Source organism: Cebus imitator, unplaced genomic scaffold, assembly GCF_001604975.1.
Source record: "Cebus imitator isolate Cc_AM_T3 unplaced genomic scaffold, Cebus_imitator-1.0 Scaffold203, whole genome shotgun sequence".
Classification (NCBI taxonomy): Eukaryota; Metazoa; Chordata; class Mammalia; order Primates; family Cebidae; genus Cebus; species Cebus imitator.
The window spans coordinates 2,624,512-2,647,120 of NW_016107518.1; the positions used below are offsets into that span (position 1 = coordinate 2,624,512).

Genomic DNA, 22,609 nt, shown 5'->3' on the forward strand with positions numbered 1-22,609 from the left:
ACGTATTACTGTCTCCACTTCAAAGAGGAGAAATCAGACCCAAAAAGTGAAAGTCTTTAAGACTGCTCTATTAAGTGCTGAACAAACCCAAGCTTCAGACCCAGATTGACCAGAAGGCCAGGGTGCTTTCCATCACGCTGCAGCTACCAGGGGAGCAAATGAGTTAAATGTAAGAATTCTATTTTATTTTATGTATTTATTTATGTATATATTTATTTGAGACTGCGTCTCTGTCCATATTTATTTGTTTGAGACTGAGTCTCTTCTTTTCTTTCTTCCTTTCTTTCTCTCTCTCTCTCTCTCTCTTTCCTTTGAGACTATTTCTCTACCGTTCAGGCTGGAGTGCAGTGGTGCCATCTCAGCTCACTGCAACCTCTGCCTCTGGCTTCAAGCGATTCTCCTGCCTCGGCCTCCCAAGTAGCTGTGATTGCAGGCGCCCGCCACCACGCCCGGCTAATTTTTGTATTTTTAGTAGAGATGGTGTTTCGCCATGTTGGCCAGGCTGGTCTCGGACCCCTGACTTCAGGTCGTCTGCCTGCCTAGACCTCCCAAAGTGCTGGAATTACAGGTGTGAGCAACCGCGCCCAGCCAAATGTAAGGATTTTTAAAAGCTGGAGATGTTTGACTTCCATTAGCGAACCAGAGAAACCTGCAGTCATCAGGGCCTCAGGACTTCCCATTCAATCTCTTATCTGTCCGCCCGAGCCTCCGGCAAGGGGACTCCCGCCCAGCCTGCAAGCAAACCGGGTTGCCCTCCCTGCTCATTCCTCCCAACCACACGGGGCGCCAAACGCAAGCATTCTCCTCTGGAAGGCTCTCCACGCACCCTCGGAGTCCCTCTTTCTTCTCCACCTCCTCCCCTACCCACGGCGCAGGCGCCACCCCCCGCTCCACACCCCCTCCCGACTAGCCACGGTCGCGCAGGCGTCCCAGGGCTGGCGTCGGCGGCAGAGGCGCGCCCAGGAGCAGGCCGCCAGTCTGTTGGTCAGGAGCGGGCCACGTGCCATGGTGTCACCGCGCGAGTGTGCGCAGAGTGGCTGAGCGCGCCCGTGACGGAACGACGAGGCGTGGGGTGCGCGACCTCGCCCGCCAGGCCCGGCCCCCGCCCCTTGGCCCCCCGCTCCGCCCCCGCGGGGCGTCCCGGGCCGCTCGTCCCGTCGGCGGCGGCCGCGCCCGCGCGCGGCCCGGGGTCGCCGTGAGTACTCGGCCTGTGGGGCCGCCTCCACGGGCACGGGGCGGTGCGGCCGCGCCGCGGGCAGGGTGCGGGGCCCGCCCCGCCTCCGCAGGGGTGGACGAAGTGAGGGATTTGGACCGGGAGGTTCTGAGGGCCCTCCTAGGCTGGACAGGCTTCGCTCAGGCCCAGCGGCCGGGCAGCACAGATCGGGCACAGAGCGTCTTCCCTGGGGAGGCAGTTGTTGGGTGTCTTTGGGGTCTCCAGGGAAACCCAGGAGAACAGCTGTAAGTGCTTCCCCGGGAGAGGCCTCAGGGCCTGTCCTGGAAGCACGGGTACTGGAGAGTATTTTCGGGGACAGCCTTGTTCTCTCTCCCTACGGCATGCCGAAGATAGCGCTAACCTGCCGGAATCGCCCCTTCGTGGTTCTTCCCACCAGTCTTTGTTTAGTGGCCTAGTCCTGAGAAGGGAGCACATGGGATGGAGCGGAGTAACCTCCTCTTCCAGGACCACAAAGCCAGAAGCCCAACCCAGAATTTAAACGTTGAGTTCTAAAGCTGCTTTGGCTAGATGTGAAGTTGTCACACCCAGGGAAGCGCCCATGGACCTAGGGGAAAGACCTTTGTGATCCAGACTTGAGGCTCATTTACATTTGTCTTATTCCCATGGAAATTCGTAAAGTGTTCTATATTAGCTGCTGAGTTTACCACCTTTTCTGGACACTCATCATATAGTCTATTTTTGGCCCAACTTTTTTTGAAAGGTCCCATTCTTTACCTCATTTAGGTAAATCGGATGGGCCTTTCTTAATTCATTAACAACCTAATTAATTATAACCACATCACATGAAGATTAGATGTCATTAGGACCTGTCCAATGTCTTTACGTCCCGGTCCTTCTGCACTCCTAACCTTAAGTGGCTCGACCTCTTTAGGTCTAAGTATCCTATACATAACATGAAAGCTTTGGATTAGGCCACTTTTCCTGCTTATTTTTTAAAAAAGTGTTTGTGATCCTGTAAATTCCATGACCCACCAACTTCCTTTTCCAACGCTTCACCTTTTAAATCCACTTTGCCCCTCTCCAGAGGAAAGGGCATTGAGAGTTGAGGGAGCAAGTCTTTTTCACTAAAGCAGCCTGGTTTGAAAAAGCTGGTAATCTCTGAACTGTCTCTTCCTTGAACAGAAGAACCTCTCTCTTAACTACCTTTTTCTCCTTGTGATAGCAGCAGAAACCAAGCAGCAACAGCCCTTGGAAAGAGGCTAAATTTTTCTTGACTTCTGCAACGACAAAAACCGTGAAAAGTTGGACTTCTGGCCTAACGCTGCCATCATCCTGTCACTCATCCCAAGACAACCCAGGCTGGAGATTTAGTGCCTCCGTCTTTACTCCTCTGTGATCATCCAGATCAGCACTTGACTGTTGATTTGCAAATCTCGCAAACCTCGCCCCCAGATCTTCACATTCTGGTTCTCAGCTGCTCTTGAAGGTGAATGAAGTTTTGCTGTTTAAAATCAAGTTTGTGTGATTTTTGTCTATGTGTAGAAACATTTAGGCTATTGTATATATCTTTCATTTGACTTAAGCATCCAGCAGAGGATTCATTCATTCACTCATTCAAGAAATGTGTTAAGGGACTAAAAATATAAACTGAAAACAGTCAAAGCCTCTGCCACCAGAGGTTACTTTCTGGTAAACGTTGTATATGTTAGAACATGGTAAGTGGAAAAAACTAAAGCTGGGAAGGGGGATAGAGAGTGCTAGTATGTGGGTGTTGGGGTGTTGCTATTTTAATAAATGGGATGGTCAAGGTGGCCTTTGAGCAGAGATCTGAAAGAGTGAAGGAGCAAGCCATGTGGATGTCTGTGTGGAAAGCATTCCAAGAAAGGGGAACAGCAGGGACAAAGGGTGGGAATATGCTTGATGAGTTTGAAGAACAGCAATGAGGCAGTTGGGGAGTCTTGATTAATCTTCCTGTTAACATTTAGAGTTCACTCTGAGTAGCTTCTAATTTTTTTTTTGAGACGGAGTTTCACTCATGTTACCCAGGCTGGAGTGCCATGGCGCGATCTCGGCTCACCGCAACCTCCGCCTCCTGGGTTCAGGCAATTCTCTTGCCTCAGCCTCCTGAATAGCTGGGATTACAGGCACGCGCCACCATGCCCAGCTAATTTTTTGTAGTTTTAGTAGAGATGGGGTTTCACCGTGTTGACCAGGATGGTCTCGATCTCTTGACCTCGTGATCCACCCGCCTCGGCCTCCCAAAGTGCTGGGATTACAGGCTTGAGCCACCGCGCCCGGCCAGCTTCTAATTTTTTTAAAAACCTTTTTATTTTGAAACTTTTCAATTTTACACAAAAGTAGGGAGGTAGGGATTACCAAAAGACCCTCATACATGTCACTTAGCTTCATCAGTAATCAATATTTTGCTGAGGGATCACACTATCAGCTGGAAGCCTCCTATGCTGACTCTGCTCTGGCATTGTGTCTTTTGTCCCCATCCTGGCTCAGTTATCAGACTTAAGATAGTATCTAAGGAATGGACCATAGGTCCTTACAACACACAAGGATCTAGAAGTAGGACAGTGGTTCTCAAATTTTATGTGTCAGAGTAACTTGGAGCGTGTGTTAAAATACAGATTACTGGGTCCCATTTCTGGAATTTCTTTTTTTTTTTTTTGAAAAGGAATTTCGCTGTTGTCTCCCAGGCTGGAGTGCAATGGCATGGTCTCGGCTCACTGCAACCTCCGCCACCCGGGGTCAAGTGATTCTCCTGCCTCAGCCTCCTGAGTAACTGGGATTACAGGCGCTTGCCACCATGCCCAGCTAATTTTTGTATTTTTAGTAGAGACGGGGTTTTACCATGTTGGCCAGGCTGGTCTCCAGCTCCTGACCTCAAGTGATTTGCCTGCCTTGGCCTCCCAAAGTGCTAGGGTTACAGGGGTGAGCCACAGTACCCAGCCTTTTCTGGAGTATCTAATTCAATAGGTCTTTGGAGGAGTCTGAGAATTTGCATTTCTAATGAGTTCCTAGATGATACTGATGCTGCAGGTTCACCAGCCACAATCAGATAATCACTGATCTGGAAACCTGACATTCAGTAGAACTGTATTAGAGACCCATCAGGCACGGTGGCTCACACCTATTATCCCAAAATTTTGGGAGGCTGAGGCGGCGAATCACCTGAGGTCAGGAGTTTGAGACGAGCCTTGCCAACATAACGAAACTCCGTCTCTACTAAAAATACAAAAATTAGCTGAGTGTGTTGGCGGACACCTGTAATCCCAGCTACTTGGGAGGCTGAGACCGGAGAGTCACTTGAACTTGGAAGGTGAAGATTGCAGTGAGCCAAGATCACACCATTGCACACCAGCCTTGGAGACAGTGAAACTTTGTCAGGAAAAAAAAAAAAAAGAACTGTATTAGAGACCAAGAACACCTCTGAAGTTAAAGTAGGTTAAACTGAGATACCTGCAGAGCTAGTGACTTGCTGATCTAGAGAGCAACAAAAAGCTTTTTTAGCCTGCTGTTAGGGTAGCTTTGCTGTCTTCAGCCATTATAAGCCTTCATAATTTAGCAGATGAAGTTTTTGTTTTGTTTTGTTTTTCTGCCATATGTGGAGGTTTTAGTGGGGCCAAAAGTTGCTAGTATAGGATTAGGAGTCTGCAGGATTAGAAGTGAGCAGGGAACTGTATATGAAAGGGCTCTGGATTAAGTGTTTTTCTAAGCATTTTTTTGGATAATTATTGCATTTTTATTTGGGAAGCAGGTTCCAAGATGACTCTAGGACATTATTTTGGCAATGACAACTGAGATCATAGCTGTCAGAGGATGTTTGGTGTTGTTGAGGACTTTTTTTTTTTTTTTGAGATGGAGTTTTTGCTCTTGTTGCCCAGGCTAGAGTTCAATGGTGCAACCTCGGCTCACTGCAGCCTCCACCTCCTGGGTTCAAGCAATGCTCCTGCCTCAGCCTCCCAAGTAGCTGGGATTGCAGGTGCCAACCACCATGTCCAGCTAATTTTTTTGGTATTTTTAAAATAATGAGAGATGGGTTTCGCCATGTTGGCCAGGCTGGTCACCTGACCTCAGGCGATTCCATCAGCACTGGCCTCCCAAAGTGCTGGGATTATAGGCATGAGCCACTGTGCCTGGTCATTGAGGACTTTTTAAGTTAGCTATGATTTCGATATAATAGCTAGTAATACTGATGTTTAAAGAGAGAGAATGGCTCAGTATAGAGAAATAACTAAGGATAAAGAGTCTAGAAAGAATCCAGTTCTGAATCTTAACTCTGGTGTGAGTTGGTACTCTGAAGAATTAACTGATAGGTAAACGTAAGCATCTTATCCTGCCACCGCCACTTTTGGCTTTAGCATTTGTTATGAGCTAGAGCAGGGTCTTGCTCTGATCTCAGCTCTCTAGTTTAAATGGAATAGCAGTATCTTACATATAGTTATATAGTTCATTATCTGTAAAGAACTGCATATGCAAGTGTGCGTATATATGCATGCAAGCATGTCTTTTTATATGCAAGTGTCTGTATGTGTAATAAAATTGTATTCATGGCCAGGCGTGGTGGTTCACACCTGTATTCCTAGCACTTGGGGAGGCTGAGGTGGGTGGATCACGAGGTCAGGAGTTTGAGACCAGCCTGGCCAACATGGTGAAACCCCATCTTTACTAAAATACAAAAATTAGCTGGGTGTGGTGGCGGGTGCCTGTAATCCCAGCTACTCTGGAGACTGAGGCAGGAGAATCACTTGAACCCAGGAGGTGGAGGTTGCAGTGAGCCGAGATCACACCATTGTCCTCCAGCCTGGTCCATAAGGGTGAAACTCCATCTCAAAAAAAAAAAAGTGTATTCATAAATATGTGTGCCTGTATATATACCACCCAGCTACTAAGTGGTGATGAAACCCATTATAATCTACTTTCCACAGGACAGTGACTTGTTACTACCACAACAGCAGAGCCTGCCATCCGCAACAGATCTCCAGTTGCCTCCGACATCACGCCCTCCCTTGTCTCCCTTTGTTGTCTCCTAAATGCCCATCTTGTTGGCCTTGGTTCGGCTGGTGGTATGGAGGGGTGCTGCCTAGCACTGACCTGAAAGTGTGTGTGATCCACTGACCCAATGGTGAGAACTGACTGCCTACCTCTCCAACTGATTGTTCAAAGGGCACAGGAGACAAAGTGCAGATCTCGCCCTTTTTTGGTGTTTTCCTTCTATGTTTTTGGAAGATAGAGTGGCTATTTGAAGTTAAAGGAAAGGGAAGGGGCAGTATTATTTGGTGTGTTTGTGTAGTTGGGTTTTCTTGGGGAGGAAGGGGAGAGTTAAGTACTTTAAAGGATAGAAAGTAATGAGACAAGAGAGCTTAGGTATGCTTGGGAACTGTGTTAGGTAATGACCCTGGAAGAGGCCAGCTTGTACTGGAACTCAGATATGCTTAGGAATCAACCTTGACATTGAAGTCATCTGCATTTTTCTCCTGCTGGCTACCAGAGCCTCTTAATCATCATACTGAGACTTCAGAAGTCCAAAATTCCCTAGATGTTTTCCTCTTTCCCACTAAGTCAGAGCTAGTCTGTGGATATGATCATATCAGGAAGAGACTGAGACTGTCCCAAAGGGTGAGATGAAAGGTGTAAAGGGATTGGGGCTTCAGTTACTCTATCTTTTCCTGATCTTTATGGGAATCTGTTTCCCATCATATCATCCCACCCCCTTCCATGGGATAATAGGAAACTAACAAAGCATGATATCCTTACTTCTCATCACTAGGACATCAAAGGCCAGTTCTGGAATGATGACGACTCGGAGGGAGATAATGAATCAGAGGAATTTCTCTATGGAGTTCAGGTGAGGTTACATCTCCCAAGACCCCCATGTTGGATGGTCTAGATGTGTGCTTCTCTTTGGATACATCAGGAGTGAAAGAGGTTCTGGAGCACAGATGAGGTGAGGATATAATGTTGGTGTGGTCTGAGCATGGTCTTGTCAGAGCTGATCCCATGTCCTTGCTCTTTCTTGGGAGTCATACCTATTCCAGAGTAAACTACATCCTTTGTATGTGGAGACTACCCATATGTTCCTAATTAGACATAATTATTTTCTGACTCTTCCCACACTAGCCAGTGGGAGTAGTTTCATTCATTAGGGCCACATCTTAAAAGATTACTTTGCCATCAACTGTTTAATGCCATGACTACTGAGGACACAGTCCAGAGCAGAAATACTCAGACTCTCAGAATGCTCTTCACATAGAACCAACCTTAGGAAACCTGTAACTCTTCAACTTGTATTGAGTTGTCATAGAAGGTGTCCTGGTCAAGGTCTGAGAGGAAAAGCTGGGGCTTTAAGGAAGTGAACTCCTCAAGCAAAAGCCTACATTTGGTCTGCTGAACCTTTTTAAAGTAATGATGAGATGAAGACTTCTGTTAATGAAATCTCTTGCTAGGGTCACCACTAAGAACCCCTTCACATAAGTGGCTTTCACTTTCCCTATACTTCTGTCTGATTTCTCCTGTTCCTGGTCTCTTCATATTCTTTTTATTATCATCTCTCTCTTTCCTTCGTCTTTTTCCACCTCTCTCCACCACCATTTTTGCTGCTATCTCAGGGGAGCTGTGCAGCTGACCTGTATCGACACCCACAGCTTGATGCAGACATTGAAGCCGTGAAGGAGATCTACAGTGAGAACTCTGTATCTATCAGGTGGGACTCTGCTTCAGGGACAGCTGGGGAACAAGTCACTTCTTTCTGAGGTGTTAAAAGGCTAGAGGTTTATTTTATTTTATTTTATTTTATTTTTTTGTGCCCTGCACCCGGCCCTGGCTGCACACTGTGGGCAGGTTTTTCTTTTTATGGTATGATAGTGGGATAAATTATGAACTTAATGATAGAAAATGCTCAGGATAAATGAGCTTGGCTGATAGTATATAGTAGAGAAGTAAGGCCATTTTTCTTAGGAATTCTCTCTTATCCTAGACCCCTCTGGGCCAGTAGTTTCACCTTTCAGGTAAGAAATGCTTTTGGTCTGGAGAAGGTCTTGATCATGTAAGTGGTGTAAGGCTGTAGCTAAGACCCTAGGTACAAACTGTCGTCCACCCTTTCCTTTCCCCTGTCCGCAGTCTCAGTTCTCTTTCCACCTCAGTTTCTGTTCCCTTCTTTCTCCCTTAATGAGTCTCACCTGTGGTCACCTGTATCTCTATAGAGAATATGGAACTATCGATGACGTGGACATTGACCTCCACATCAACATCAGCTTCCTCGATGTAAGTGGGGCTAATATCTGCCAACAACATGTCTAGCTGGACTGTGGAATTTGTCATGTAGGCCAGGAGTCTTGTTCCTGAGTGCTGTATTTGGAGCACATATTCTTCATCTCTGTCTTTCCCAGACCATCAGCAGACAGTGGTGTGTACTGTCATGATGCATGTGTGTGTCATATAGGGGAAATTTTAGGTCCATTCCTCTATGTTGCTTAAACTGGAAATTATTTCCCTTCTTCTTTTAGGAGGAAGTCTCTACGGCCTGGAAGGTCCTCCGGACAGAACCTATTGTGTTGAGGCTGCGATTTTCTCTCTCCCAGTATCTAGATGGACCAGGTAAAGGCAGTGACTTTGGGAAAGTGGGTGCTCTGAGTGTGGTGTAATCCAAAGCCCTAAGTTAACTGCCATAGAAAGAAATTAGTAACAAAGACCTTGGGCTCAATCTACAGGCCATTGGTAGGGGCTTTTTAGTCCCCTGTAATTGGTGTCTTCATCCCCTGTCACCTGATAACCAATCCCTAAAGGCATTCTTGGCTAATGACATTGTTTTTTTCTGGTTCCAAGATAAAATTTTTTTCTCCTCCTCTTCTCAGCATCCTACTGAGGATATTTCAGATTCATATGACAGCTTCTAGAATCTGCCCTCTGCCTCAGATGTTTTTTTCTTCCACCATTACTGTTTAGAGTACCCAGCAGCCACACTCCTTAGAATCTACAGAAGTTATTCCACTGAACTGTGACTTCGGACTCCAGGAAGATAAGAGATATGCACTTAATAGTAGCCTTCTCTTCTCTTTGCAGAACCATCAATTGAGGTTTTCCAGCCATCAAATAAGGAAGGATTTGGGCTAGGTCTTCAGTTGAAAAAGTAAGAACTTTGGTCTTTTCTGGTCATGGACATGTGAAGGAAGGAAAGAGAGATGGAAATACATGGATGGACAGGGAGAGCCTTGGATGGAATGTCTCCTTCCAAAAATGTCTTTCTGAAATATGCCCAGGAAAAGCTAAAATAAATTTAAGGAGCCAGATTTAAGGTTGTGGAGAGAGAGTGTATGGTTCTTGGGTGTCAGAACTTGAGACTTTCTGGAGATAAAAGAGGCTCATCACTCTTTAGCATTTTTACTACCCTGAAATCAGAGTCATGCTATTTATATTTCTTCCTGTGGTTTCTTCATAATAAGTCTCTAGGAGTTCAGACAATTTTAGCTTATTGAATGTGTTGAGCATTAAGCTGAGTATTTGGTATACAAAGAGAAATGAAGCATGTTTTCCACTCAGTGAAGTTTCAAATAGAGTCCAGTGGATACATATTCTAATACAGGTGAATATGTAAGGTTTAGAAAGGACACAGAAGAGTGATTCAGTCTGATGAAAGGTGGATGATTATTAATTTTTTTTCTTTTCTTTTTTTTTTTTTTTTTTTAAAAATTTTTGTAGAGACAGGGTTTCTCCATGTTGGCCAGGCTGGTCTCGAACTCCTGGCCTCAAGTGATTCACCCACCTCAGCCTCCCAAAGTGCTGGGATTACAGGTGTGAGTCACTGCACCCAGCCAATGATTAATAATTTTCAAGGATGGATAAGAGTTGTCCATGTAGACAGACTCTGAGGGTGAATAACATTTACAGGGGCTTAGTCATATAAAGCAGCATGTGTATAGGGAGCTCCAGATAGTTAAATATTCCTGGTAAAATGCAAGCGGGGGATTATAGGAGCCAAAGTCAGAGAATAGGGAAGGGTTCAAGTTAGAGAGGATCTTGGGCTTTTATCCTGTAGACAGTGTGAACATTGAAGGGTTTAGAGGAAGAAACGACGTGGTCAGATTCATGTTTAGAAAAAACATTCTGGTAGCATTGTACAGAATGGGTAGGAGGGGATGAGACAAGAGACCAGAACTCATATAGTAGGGTGCTTTTGTAAAAGTTGAGACGTGAGATGATGCTAAAGGCCTGAGCTAAAGTGTGATTGTAGGTGAGAATGGAGATGAAAGGCAGATTAGGAAGATTTGTGAGGTATAAAATCGATAAGACTTGAAGACTGATTTAGATATGTTGATTATAATCATAAGGGCCAAAGAATAGTGGAAAAAACTTTTAGGTTTTCAGCCTAGATGTCTGGGTAAATTGTGATACCACCAATGTAAGTAGGGATATGCAAAGGGGGCAGGTTTGTTGGATGAGGATAGATAATTAGTTCCACTTTGACATGTTTTTTAAAGGTAACTTTCGGATATGCAGGTGGAGATGCTTAATCTGAAATGTCAATTTGCTGCTTACAGGAGAGGTTAGGGTTGAAGATAGGTATCAGTGTGTGGGAAGAAATTACAGCCAGTGAATATGAGATTGCCAAAAGAGGGCATGATAGAGGGAAAAGAAGATAGGATCAAGGACGAAATACCCTTAAACACACAAACAAAACTTCAAAGAAACCAGCAGGGTAGGTAGAGGAAGAAGAAACATTGCAGGTAGGTCAGAGTAGAATAGGAAGAGAATAGTGGCCCAGAAGACAAAGGAGGGCAGGTTTTGCAAGCAGGTCCAGATGCCAGAGAAGATATGGGAAGAACCTGGGAGTTTCCATTGGATTTAGCATCAGAATGAGAACAATTTTAGTGGTAAAGGTAGGAACCAGCATATATGGTGAGTGGTTGGCAAGTAACCTAGAAACAATGAGTGTGGATTGAGAAATTTGGGTGGAGATGGGAAGGGAACAAGGAGAGGTTAACTAGACTGAGGTGCAGAAAGTTGACATTTTTTGTAGACTTTGGGAAAGAAACTGACAGGAAAGGGGAATGATTGACACAGCAAGGTCCCTAAAAAGGCATGTCAGGGCTGAGATCTAGAGCACAAATCAAGGGATTGATCTTAGGCAGAAGGGTTACTTTACCTCCAGAAAATGGAGGGATTGAGGTAGGGTGGGAATATAAATAGATTAGCTGATGGCTTAAGAAGGAAGAGAAGTTAGTGGTTGTAGATGAAGTTAGTAACTTAAAAGAAGGTAATAAGGATTTAGAACAATACCTTAGAGTAATGCTAGAGAGAACTGATCAAGGACAAGTGAAACGATTGACAAATCTAGCTAAGGGCACATCTCAGATTGGAAACCATAAATTTGGGGATATAATGTTTCACCTAACAATGTCAGTACCCCTTGTGCCCCTAGTCCCTTTGTTCATGATTCACAGGGAACATGGTGGTACTCACCTCCATCCTACTACTTCTGTTTAACTGTCAACAGTTTAGTCATTTTTGGCAATAGATTTCAAGGTCTGCAGCCTTTGAAGGCTCACCTTTGAAATCTCTCTCTAAAGGCAAAGCATCTCAGAATTTTTCTGGTCCATTAGGCTAGGTGCCCTCTAGGGTAAAGGGGTACTCTGGGACAGTTTTTTTTAATGTACTAAGGTCATTTTAAGGGGTCTTCAGATACACATTCCCCTACCACAACTAGCTTTGCAGTCCCTGGGTCTGAATTTTAGATTATTTACCTCTCTTAGTCCTTATTTCTTAACCCTGCCTCATTTTGCCTAAGCTTGTTCTCTTTGATCCCTCAGGATCCTGGGTATGTTTACATCCCAACAATGGAAACATCTGAGCAACGATTTCTTGAAGACGCAGCAGGAGAAGCGGCACAGTTGGTTCAAGGCAAGTGGTACTATCAAGAAGTTCCGGGCTGGCCTCAGCATCTTTTCACCCATCCCCAAGTAAGTGCTCCCTAAAGCTGATCATCTGTAATCACCTTGTGATAGCCCCCACCCCCACCTTCTTGATTACCTGAACTTATCTTTTCTATCCCCTCTTCCCTGAATTCTGTCTCTTTAACTGCTGATACCACTCATATGGTCCTGTTCCATATGTGTCCTTACCTCCCTACTTCTTACCTGATGTTAATACCTAATCCTTTTTTTTTTTTTTTTTTTTTTTTTTTTTTTTTTTTTTTTTTTTTTTTTTTTTTTTTTTTGATGCTGTCTCTGTCACCCAGGCTGGAGTGCAGTGGTGCAGTCTTAGGTCACTGCAACCTCCACTTCCAGGTTCAAGTGATTCTCCTGCCTCCAAATTAGCTGGGATTACAGGCGCCTGCCACCATGCCCATCTAATTTTTGTGTTTTTATTAGAGACAGGGTTTCACCCTGTTGGTCAGGCTGTTCTCGAACTCCTGAGGTTGCAATCTGCCCGTCTTGGCCTCCCAAAGTGCTGGGATTACAAGTGTGAGCCGCCGCTCCCAGCCAGTACCTAATCCTTTACATAAAACAGAATACCTAACTTGTGATATGTATTTGGAGAAATGTTTGCTGAATTTTTCATCTTTCTTTTCTTTTGCCCTGATCCATTTCCCCATCCTAAGAAGAAAGTGTCAGAGAAGAAGCAGTAATTCCTTGCTAGGTTCTGGAAATAAATACTGCTCCATTCTTTGAGCCCAGGTCTGCATTTTCCCCCTGTGGTGTCTTCTGATATTCCCAAAGGCAGATCCAAACCCAGATTTGTAGCTTCCTGGGAATGATTGTTGAGAGTCAGATAGTCAGTATTAGGCCCTTTGGGATGCAACTACTTCTTGCCTAGCACAGTGTTTAACACTTTATCTCTCTCTCTCTCTCTCTCTCTCTCTCTCTCTCTCTCCCTCCCTCCCTCCCTCCCTCCCTCTCCCTCTCCCCCTCTCCCCCTCTCCTCTCTCTTTCTGTCTCTCTCTCTGTCTATGTCTGTCAGTAAAACAGACAGCCTTTCCAAGGGATTTTTCCATACTGGGATTAGAAACCTTATAACCTTATACTCTGCCTCTGCCCACCCTCAGTGTCCCAGTTTGAAGAACCCACAGATGATGACATAAAAATTTTAATGCAGATACGTGATCTACTTGTTTCAGCAGATACAATGGAACTTTCCTCTTATATGAGTTTGTCTTTCTTTGGTTTAGAACTTTTGGCTTAGGGCTCACTTATCTCCAGTCCCTTTCTAGGGCTCTTAGTAAATCCCCAGTTTTATCACTTCTCTTTGCTCTTGCTCTCCAGGTCTCCCAGTTTCCCTATCATACAGGACTCCATGCTGAAAGGCAAACTAGGTGTACCAGAGCTTCGGGTTGGGCGCCTCATGAACCGTTCTATCTCCTGTACCATGAAGAACCCTAAAGTGGAGGTGTTTGGCTACCCTCCCAGCCCCCAGGCAGGTCTCCTGTGCCCTCAGCACGTGGGCCTCCCTCCCCCAGCACGGACCTCTCCTTTGGTACATGGGCTGGGGAGTGTTTGACTTGGCTATCAGGAGGGTGGGAGTGGAAATGTGGGAGTATAGTTTCTCAAAATGGGGTGGGGGTATGGTTGTCTAGACATCATAAATCAAACCTATGTACCATGAGTGATTAGAATGGAACACTTTTTCTTTGAGACAGGGCCTCACTCTGTCATACAGGCTGGAGGGCAGTGGCGATCTCTGCACACTGCAATCTCTGCCTCCCAGGCTCAAATGATCCTCCTACCTCAGCCTCTCTAGTAACTAGGACTACAGGCGCATGCCACGATTGGCTGATTTTTCATATTTTTGTAGAGACGGGTTTTGCCATGTTGGCCAGGGTATCCTTGAACTCCTGAGCTCAAATGATCCACCTGCCTTCACGTGGGATAACAAGCATGAGCCACCACGCCCAGTGGGAACATGTTTTTTAACAGTAGAAAACTTATCTCTAAGCTGTCAGTCAAGCTTCTCTGATAGCCCATGAAGCAGATGGGAATCTCCCAGAGATGTACTAACTTTACTAACCTATTCCATCTACTTTGAAGGACAGTTAAGGACTGGTGAGCCTTCTTCCAGAGACTTTGGCAAAAACGTCTAAAAGTCTCCTTTTTAGCTTTGGGATTCTGAGCTAGGGTTTAGCTGCTTTGGGAGCAAGAGTCAGGTCTGTCTAGGCCTCGGCTTCATAGGAGGTTCATGGAGCCTGTCTTTTTACTCTTACCAGGTCAGTGGTCACTGCAAGAACATTCCCACTCTGGAGTATGGATTCCTCGTTCAGGTAATCAAGTCAAAAGCATCACTCCAAAGCCCTTCCCTGTTGTCTGACCCATTTGGTCTCCTAACACCTCCCAGATCCTCAGTCAAATACTTCCTGAATTGCTTTGCTTCAGAACTAATGGTAGAAGGAAAGAAGTCATAGCTCCCATCTTCAAGAAGGTGACAGCATTACTAGAAAGACAACACTTACAGACCACTTTATGATCAAGTGGCAATGAGGCACTGCAAATTTTAAGTGTATGGCTGGCAAGACTCATATAACATGAGATGAGAGTGAGATTGACACTAATTTCCTTATGATTCTCAATAGCCCTTGCTCAGGTATCATTAGTATTCCTCACAGACCTCTATCACTGCTCAGCTACTTTTAGTCTTTTTTTGTTTTTGTTTTTTTTTTTTGAGATATAGCCTGTTTCTGTTGCCCGGGCTGGAGTGCAGTGATGTGATCTCGGCTCCCTGTAGCCTCTGCCTCCCAGGTTCAGGCAGTTCTGCCTCAGCCTCCTGAGTAGCTGGGACTACAGGTGCCTGCTGCCATGCCTTGCTAATTTTTGTATTTTTAGTAGAGATCAGTTTTTACCATGTTGGCCAGGATGGTATTGATCTCCTGACCTCGTGATCCACCTGCCTCAGCCTCCCAAAGTGCTGGGATTGCAGGCGTGAGCCACCGTGCCCAGCTAGTCATTTGCCTTTTAAAATATCTTTATTCCCTGGGCATGCTTTCGCTTTTGCATCTCTGTTACTTTTGTTCATGTCATTTCTTATATCTGCCTATTACCATCAAGAGTCATGTGGCACCTTTTCGATAAAATTGCCATTACTCTAATGCATTAACTAGAAGTGACGTCAAAACGCCGTCTCAAAAATAAAATAAAATCAAATAAAAAATAGAAGTGATGTCTCCCCTCACTGAACTACAATTTCTTTTTTTTTTTTTTTTTTTTTTTTTTTTTTTTTTTTTTTTTTTTTTTTTTTTTTTTTTTTTTTTTTTTTTTTATGAGATCTATAAGACCTGTGTCTAAATTCATTGTTTGTAAGTCAAATATATTTTTCAATTTCTTTTGTTTCGTGTTGTTACAATTTTTTTTTGTTTCATATGGCACCTGTGTGCCACATACTATGGGCTGCCCTGAATTGTCATTAATTTATAAACATGCCACATGTCTCCTATTGAAGTTTAACTTCTGAGAAAACAGTCTTTTATTTTATTGCATAGTCAAGAAGACCTTTCACAGAGATGGGTACATAATGGCACTCAGTAAGTGCATTAAATGAATAAAGCCCTTGTATGTCCCATTACCAACCTAAAATCATATGAAATGGGAACAACTTGATTTATGCACAAAAGCTATATGGTGTCAAAAAAAAAAAAAACACTTTAGGATATTGCTGCATTAGCTCTGGATTTTGCCATCTTCCCAGCACAGAGTTGTCTGTGGTTTTAACCAGTGGACTGGCCATTTGGTCTGGGTAGTTGAAATGGCTTCTCAGGACCTTCAGCCATCTAATCATGGACTGAATGCTCTCCAATCTCAGAGGGACAGCCTATAATTACAAGTACGTTTAATAGTTTCATTAGCACCCATTTTATTTTTTTAAGATACTTACACAGGCCAGGCCTGGTGGCTCACACCTGTAATCCAAGCACTTTGGAGGCCAAGGTGGGCGGATCACGTGAGGTCAGGAGTTTAAGACCAGCCTGACCAACATGGTGAAACCCCATCTTTAAAAAAATAAAAATTAAAAAATAAGATAAAATACTTACTTGGAAATCATTTCACTTGCAATACCCAATGAGGTGAATAATGCTCTGCTATATAAATGAAGAAACTAAGGCTGAGGTTAACTGACTTGCTGAAAGTTACATATACTATTAAGTATTAGAGGTAGTATGTTAACCCAGGACTTCTCGATCAAACATCATGGTCTTATTTATACTATACCATACAGTCTTATCTCTGCAGTCAGGCCATCAGTTTAAGTACACAGCTTAAGAATATATTCTACCTTAGTCATGGGGCTGGGAGGGTAGAGGGTAGGTAGCTGGGAAAAAAAAATCCTGAAATTATTTCCCGTATCTGTGTGTGCCTGTACTTCCAAAATACTTAGAATCTGTTCTCTTCCCAGATCATGAAGTATGCAGAGCAGAGGATTCCAACATTGAATGAGTACTGTGTGGTGTGTGATGAGCAGCATGTCTTCCAAAATGGATCTATGCTGAAGGTATAGGTCCCTACTCTATGATCCTCTTCCTTAGCCAGGTCCCCTTTATTCCCTTCTTCCTCGGTCTGTGGTCAAGGTAAAATTCTGTCTGTACTCCCTGAGACTCTAGAAATTGTTGATTTTTCTCAGAAAACAAATCTCAGCAGTACTGTTTAGAGAAGCGAGGATATGAGAATATTTATTTAGGATAGAGTCCACCTAACATTTAAAAATGGGAATCAGATATTGACCAAGATGATTGAATATGATGCTGTGCTCAACGACTCCAAGTCCAGATGGGAGACACTTAACTTTAAATCGCAATGTATATTAAGTGTATAGAAGAGATATTAGCAGTGTTAAAAATCAGGAGAGAGAGCTGCTGACTACATAGGAAGATCAGGGAGGGCTTCATAGGGGAGATGGTGTTAATTCCCAAACTTATCAGTAAGGCATTTTATTTAACTTTATCCATAGTTTTCTCCTGATATAGAGGGCCCCAGGTTCCTACCCTGTTTTAGAGTTGTCCAAGGTCAGGACTGTTTCTCTCTGCCTACACCTTATTGCACACCCCATCCCACCACCATCTGTTTAATATATCCTTTCAGCCAGCTGTCTGTACTCGTGAACTGTGTGTCTTCTCCTTCTACACACTGGGCGTCATGTCCGGAGCTGCAGAGGAGGTGGCCACTGGAGCAGAGGTATGGGAGAGGGAAAAGCAGCTAGAGAATTGGGATCAAGAAAGACACAGGAACCCAGCAATTTCATTCTTGGAATTTAACTTCCAAAAATGCTTTTGTATTTAAGGATATCCACTGTAGCATTGTTTGTAAAATGAAAAATGGATACAACCCCATCTGTAGGGGCTCCATTTAAAGAAATCATGAGATGTCCTTAGAGTGAAAATACTATGTAGCTCTTACTTATGGATAGGCAATTGTAACATACAGTTGTATAAAAAAGCAAATCAACAGTATATGTAGTAAAATTGTCCATATGAGAAAATAATGGGCTGAGCACAGTGGCTCACACCTGTAATCCCAGCACTTTGGGAGGCTGTGATGAGAGGATGGCTTGAGCTCAAGAGGTCGAGGCTGCAGTGGGCCATGATCACACCACTGCACTCTAGCCTGGCTGACAGAGTCATCCCTGTCTCTCTAAAGAAGAGAGAAACCTGGCTGGTCTGAAGGTAGTGTATTATCTCAATTGATTGTTCACAGTCAGTTACAGATTGAACTCCTTCTGCTACTCTTTTCCACCTTCTCACTACTGCACTTGACTAGTCTAAAAAAAAAAAAGAAGATAAAAAAGAGCGAGAGAAAAGAAAATATTTCCATAGGAAAAATATCTGGAAGGATGTACATCAAACTCACTAGTACGTATCTATGAGGAATGAGATTAGTTTGAGGGCAGGAGGATGGTCTTTTATCTTTTCTTTAATTACTTTGGTGTATTTGAATTTTTACGAGCTGTGTTTTTCTATTTTAAAAGACCTTAAACATATTTGCTTTTTAAAGGAGGATCAGAGAGAAATGCTGGATACTGTGTGACTCCCAGTACTGGGAAATCATTTAGCTTCTGCCCCCTTTTTTTCCTTTCCTCTAAGGTGGTGGATCTGCTAGTGGCCATGTGTAGGGCAGCTTTGGAGTCCCCTAGAAAGAGCATCATCTTTGAGCCTTATCCCTCTGTGGTGGACCCCACTGATCCCAAGACTCTGGCCTTTAATCCTAAGGTACGTTACTTGAGAAAGTCAAGGCTAAGGAACAAAAATGGTAAAAGATAGTGGGAGACTATGGGCTGTCATTCTGGTATATACAAGGCTTGGAGTAAGGGACAGAACTCTTAAACTCTGTGATTTAGCTGCTTCAGTAAGTAAAAAGCCGAGTTTGTCCCAGAAAGAGGAGAGGAATTAATATTAGTTACATTATGATAGGGAAGAAGGGCTTTTGGAGACAGACCTGGATTCCGGTTGAGATTCTGCTACTCCCCAGTTGAAGGGCATTAGGCAAATCACTTAACCTTTCTAAACTTCAATCTTCTTATCTTATTAAAAAAAAAAAAGGAATAATATTTATTTTGCAGATCATTATACAAATGAGAGGTAACATATGTAAAATACTGTATTAGGGTTTTCCAGAGAAACAGAAACAATAGGAGATATATATATAGAGAGAGAGAGGGAGAAAGAGGTTTATTGTAAGGAAGTGCCTCACATGATTATGGAGGCTGAGAAGTTCCAACATCTATAGTTAGCAAGCTTCAGACCCAGCAGAGCCAGTGGTATAGTTCTAGTCCCAGTCCCAAGGCTTAAAATTTAGAGAGCGGGCTGGGCGCAATGGCTTCCACCTGTAATCCCAGCACTTTAGGAGGCCAAGGTGGGCGGGATCACTTGAGTGGATTCAGGATTTCAATACCCGCCTGGCCAATATGGTGAACCCCCATCTTGACTGAAAATATAAAAAATTAGCCAGGCCTGGTGGTGGGCACTTGTGGGAGCCTGAAGTGTGAGAATTGCTTGAACCCGAGAAGCAGAGGCTGCGGTGAGCTGAGATCACACCACTCTACTCCAGCCTGGGCGACAGAGCGAAACTCTGCCTCAAAACCAAAAAATCAGAGCCAGTGGTGTAAGTTCTAGTTTGAAAACCTGCAGGCTCAGCATCTAAGAAGAGCCAATTTTTTTTTTTTTTTTTAGTTCAAATCCAAAGACTGATAATCCAACTCAAGCAATCAGGCAGGAGGAGTACTTAACAAACTCAATGTGGGGGGTTGGGGGGGGTGGCGGCAGAGGAGTCAGCCTTTTTGTTCTATTCAGGTCATCAATTGATTGGATAAGTCCCTTCCACATTAGGGAGGACAGTTTGCTTTACTCAGTCTGCTGATTCAAATGTTAGCCAGAAACACCCTCACAGATACACCTAGAAATAATGGTTGACCAAATGTCTGGGTACCTCATGGCCCAGTCAAGTTGACACACAAAATTAACCATAACAAGTACCCAGCATAGTACCTCACTATTATTGCTGTACCAAGTTCTTTGTATATGTTATTTAATCCTCAGAACATCTCTGTGGGGGTAATAGGGATTGTTATCTTCATTTGCTTAAAGGGATGCTAAAGGTTCTCAGAGGCCAAATAACTTACCCTACTAGTCACAGCTAGTAAAAGAGAACTAGCATGTGACCTCAGAACTGTCTGACATTATGTTCTTTCCATGACATACTGTTGTTTCCTTGGACCTAGACTTTTTTTGTACATCTAGCCCTCCTTTTCATCACATCTTACTTTCCTCCACTTTTCTTTATCTGGTTTTTCTCTTCACGTTGATTCTCCACAGAAGAAGAATTACGAGCGGCTTCAGAAAGCTCTGGATAGTGTGATGTCCATTCGGGAGATGACCCAGGTATTCTGCCTTCTCTCTGTTCCCTCTCCTCTGCCTGCCCAGCTCAAGTGTCCTATTCTGTTTGTAGTTTGTGGGAGTGGGATGAAGATTTGGGGAAGCTACTCACTGTATCTTTTTTTAGTCTTTCCTCTTTAACCTTCCCAATTCTTTTTCTATGTTTCGTTTGCTCTGTTACTACTCTCTTCAGTCTTAGTGTCTCAGTCTTTACCTTGGCTGCTAATTCCTTTACAAATTGTTCATATTTAATGTTTTGCCGTAATTCTTAGGGAGTTAGGGAAGTGAAGAAAAGACCTCTGCCCAGGGTTAGGTGGGGCAAGGAGGATGGAGGGACTTGGAGGTAAGGAACTAGACACAGGGGCCTACATCTTCTATCCTTCTAAGGATGGGGCAGCCACATGGAGCAGTGACCATCCTTTGGTGAAAGCTGTTCCTCACCAGGCCAGGCGCAGTGGCTCACGCCTGTAATCCCAGCACTTTGGGAGGCTGAGGCAGGCAGATCACAAGGTTGAGATCCAGATCATCTTGGCCAACATGGTGAAACCCCATCTTTACTAAAAATATAAAAATTAGCTGGGCGTCGTGCGCGCTTATAGTCCCAGCTACTTGGGAAGCTGAGGCAAGAGAATCACTTGAACCCAGAAGACAGAGGTTGCAGTGAGCTGAGATTGCAGCACTGCATTCCAGCCTGATGACAGAGCGAGACTCAGTCTCAAAAAAAAAAAAAAACAAAAAACACGCTGTCCCTCACCAGACTTCCCTACCCCTCATCTACAATATCTGCATGGATAGACATTCATTTGTACTCATTTACAGGTGGGCCTTTCCTCAGCAAATCCTGTATGTCACAGCTGAGATTTACACATAAACTTTGCTTTATTTAAAGATTTGCCACAGGATTCTTTAGCCTAATCTTCCTGGATCATTGATTTTATTTATTTTTTGATTTACAATCAACTTTTTAGGATTGTACGAATTGCATAAAATGAGGGAGACCCACCTGGATGTTGTTTTGTAAGCATCTGTTTATGAGTCTTCCCAGCCTGACTGGGGCTGCTTGAGAGTGGGAACCCTGTCTCCTTTTTCCTCTATGTGGTCTTTGGTGTCTACCTTGCCCTGGACCCTAATAGTCACTCTGTAAAAAGCAGAACGTCAGAGGGCTCCCACCTCTCTGGGGAGATAACCTTATGGCCATTGTCTTACAGGGCTCATATTTGGAAATCAAGAAACAGATGGACAAGTTGGATCCCCTGGCCCATCCTCTCCTGCAGTGGTATGGATAGAATGGCTCATCCTTCTTGGGTTTTGGGGAGGGAGGGAGTTACTGCACATGGAACCTGTACCTTCTTTTAGTGGTGGTTTCAATATCCTTTCCAAGGTTATAGGCAGTAATGGCACTCTTTCTTGGAGTTTATTGATATACCCTGCCTTGAAAATAACTCACATCTATAAAAATCCCACACATTCTGACATGATTTTTCTTTAAAAAAATTTTTTTTAAATCTTAATTGTTTCCTTTTTTTTGAGACAGGGTCCCACTCTGTCGCGCAGGCTAGAGTGCAGTGGTACGATCCTGGTTCACTGTAGCCTTGCCCTGTAGTGCCCAAGTGATCCACCTCAGCCTCCCCAGTAGCTGGGACCACAGGCATGCACCACCACACCCAGCTAATTTTTTTATTTCTTTTTATACAAATGGAGTCTCCCTATGTTGCCCAGGCCAGTCTTGAACTCTTGGGCTCAAGTGATCCTCCTGATAGACCTCCCAAAGTGCTGGGATTATAGGCGTGAGCCACGATGTGCAGCCAACATGATTTTTCATGTTCTCTTCAGGTGTTCCTTGTTTCCCAGTAGGTTTTGTTGTTTGTTTTCCTTTTCGGTTTGTTTTCTTAATTTATTTTTTAAATTGACAAATAGAAGTATATATTGTGTACCACCTGTTTTAAAATATGTATACATTGTAGATTGGTTCAGTAGAGCTAATAAGCATATGCATTATCTCACATACGTATTTTTCGTGGTGAGAACACTCATCTAATCTCACAGTGATTTTCAAGAATATTACGCATTATTACTAACTATAATCACCACCAATAGGTTTTTATGTCTTTTGAATGTAGGAATTAACACTATTAATTTCAACTAAGTTTGCTATGCATCCAGAGAGGTCTGTTTACCCCTACTATCCCCTTGCCCTGTCTCTGGGCCTCCTTGATGATACAGAATGTCTAGAGCCTTGAGGCACTATTGCTGTGCTCTTCTCCTAGCCAAGATTTTGACTGTTCCCTGCTGCCCTCCCTTCCTGATCTCAATTTCTATTGTTTTCCTGACATAGCTTTCCCTTTCTAGTTTGCCTCCCTCCTAGTCAGCCTTCAGTACTTCCTCAGTACAACAGCTTTCTCCCTGTTAGTCTGAGGAATAACTAGGTGTCAACCATTTGGGGTGGCATCATAAGTACACAGATGAGGCACAAAAAACAAAGACAGCCGGGCGCGGTGGCTCAAGCCTGTAATCCCAGCACTTTGGGAGGCCGAGGCGGGTGGATCACGAGGTCAAGAGATCGAGACCATCCTGGTCAACATGGT

General features: G+C 44.0%; 1 protein-coding gene across 15 annotated transcripts in view; it reads left to right on the plus strand.

Annotated features, from left to right (window-relative positions):
- Window positions 1-1,053: 1,053 nt before the first annotated feature.
- The window catches only part of PARP6 (poly(ADP-ribose) polymerase family member 6), a 34,536-nt gene continuing 12,980 nt past the window's right edge, over window positions 1,054-22,609 (plus strand). For 5 of the 15 annotated variants that reach the window (XR_005203326.1, XR_001830791.2, XM_017548101.2 and 2 more), the window contains exons 1-16: window positions 1,109-1,195; window positions 2,397-2,660; window positions 6,112-6,308; window positions 6,954-7,031; window positions 7,792-7,886; window positions 8,386-8,446; window positions 8,689-8,779; window positions 9,245-9,311; window positions 11,989-12,138; window positions 13,441-13,651; window positions 14,379-14,432; window positions 16,556-16,651; window positions 17,239-17,331; window positions 18,237-18,362; window positions 19,965-20,030; window positions 21,233-21,300. Coding sequence is in view for 11 of the 15 variants with exons in the window: in XM_017548101.2 (XP_017403590.1) it covers window positions 6,306-6,308; window positions 6,954-7,031; window positions 7,792-7,886; window positions 8,386-8,446; window positions 8,689-8,779; window positions 9,245-9,311; window positions 11,989-12,138; window positions 13,441-13,651; window positions 14,379-14,432; window positions 16,556-16,651; window positions 17,239-17,331; window positions 18,237-18,362; window positions 19,965-20,030; window positions 21,233-21,300 (1,259 nt within the window). In the remaining 4 variants the exon portion in view is untranslated. Of the gene's footprint in view, window positions 1,298-2,396; window positions 2,661-6,111; window positions 6,309-6,953; window positions 7,032-7,791; window positions 7,887-8,385; window positions 8,447-8,688; window positions 8,780-9,244; window positions 9,312-11,988; window positions 12,139-13,440; window positions 13,652-14,378; window positions 14,433-16,555; window positions 16,652-17,238; window positions 17,332-18,236; window positions 18,363-19,964; window positions 20,031-21,232; window positions 21,301-22,609 lie in introns of all 15 variants that reach the window. The other 10 variants (XR_001830789.2, XR_001830790.2, XM_017548100.2 and 7 more) reach the window with 5 other exon arrangements.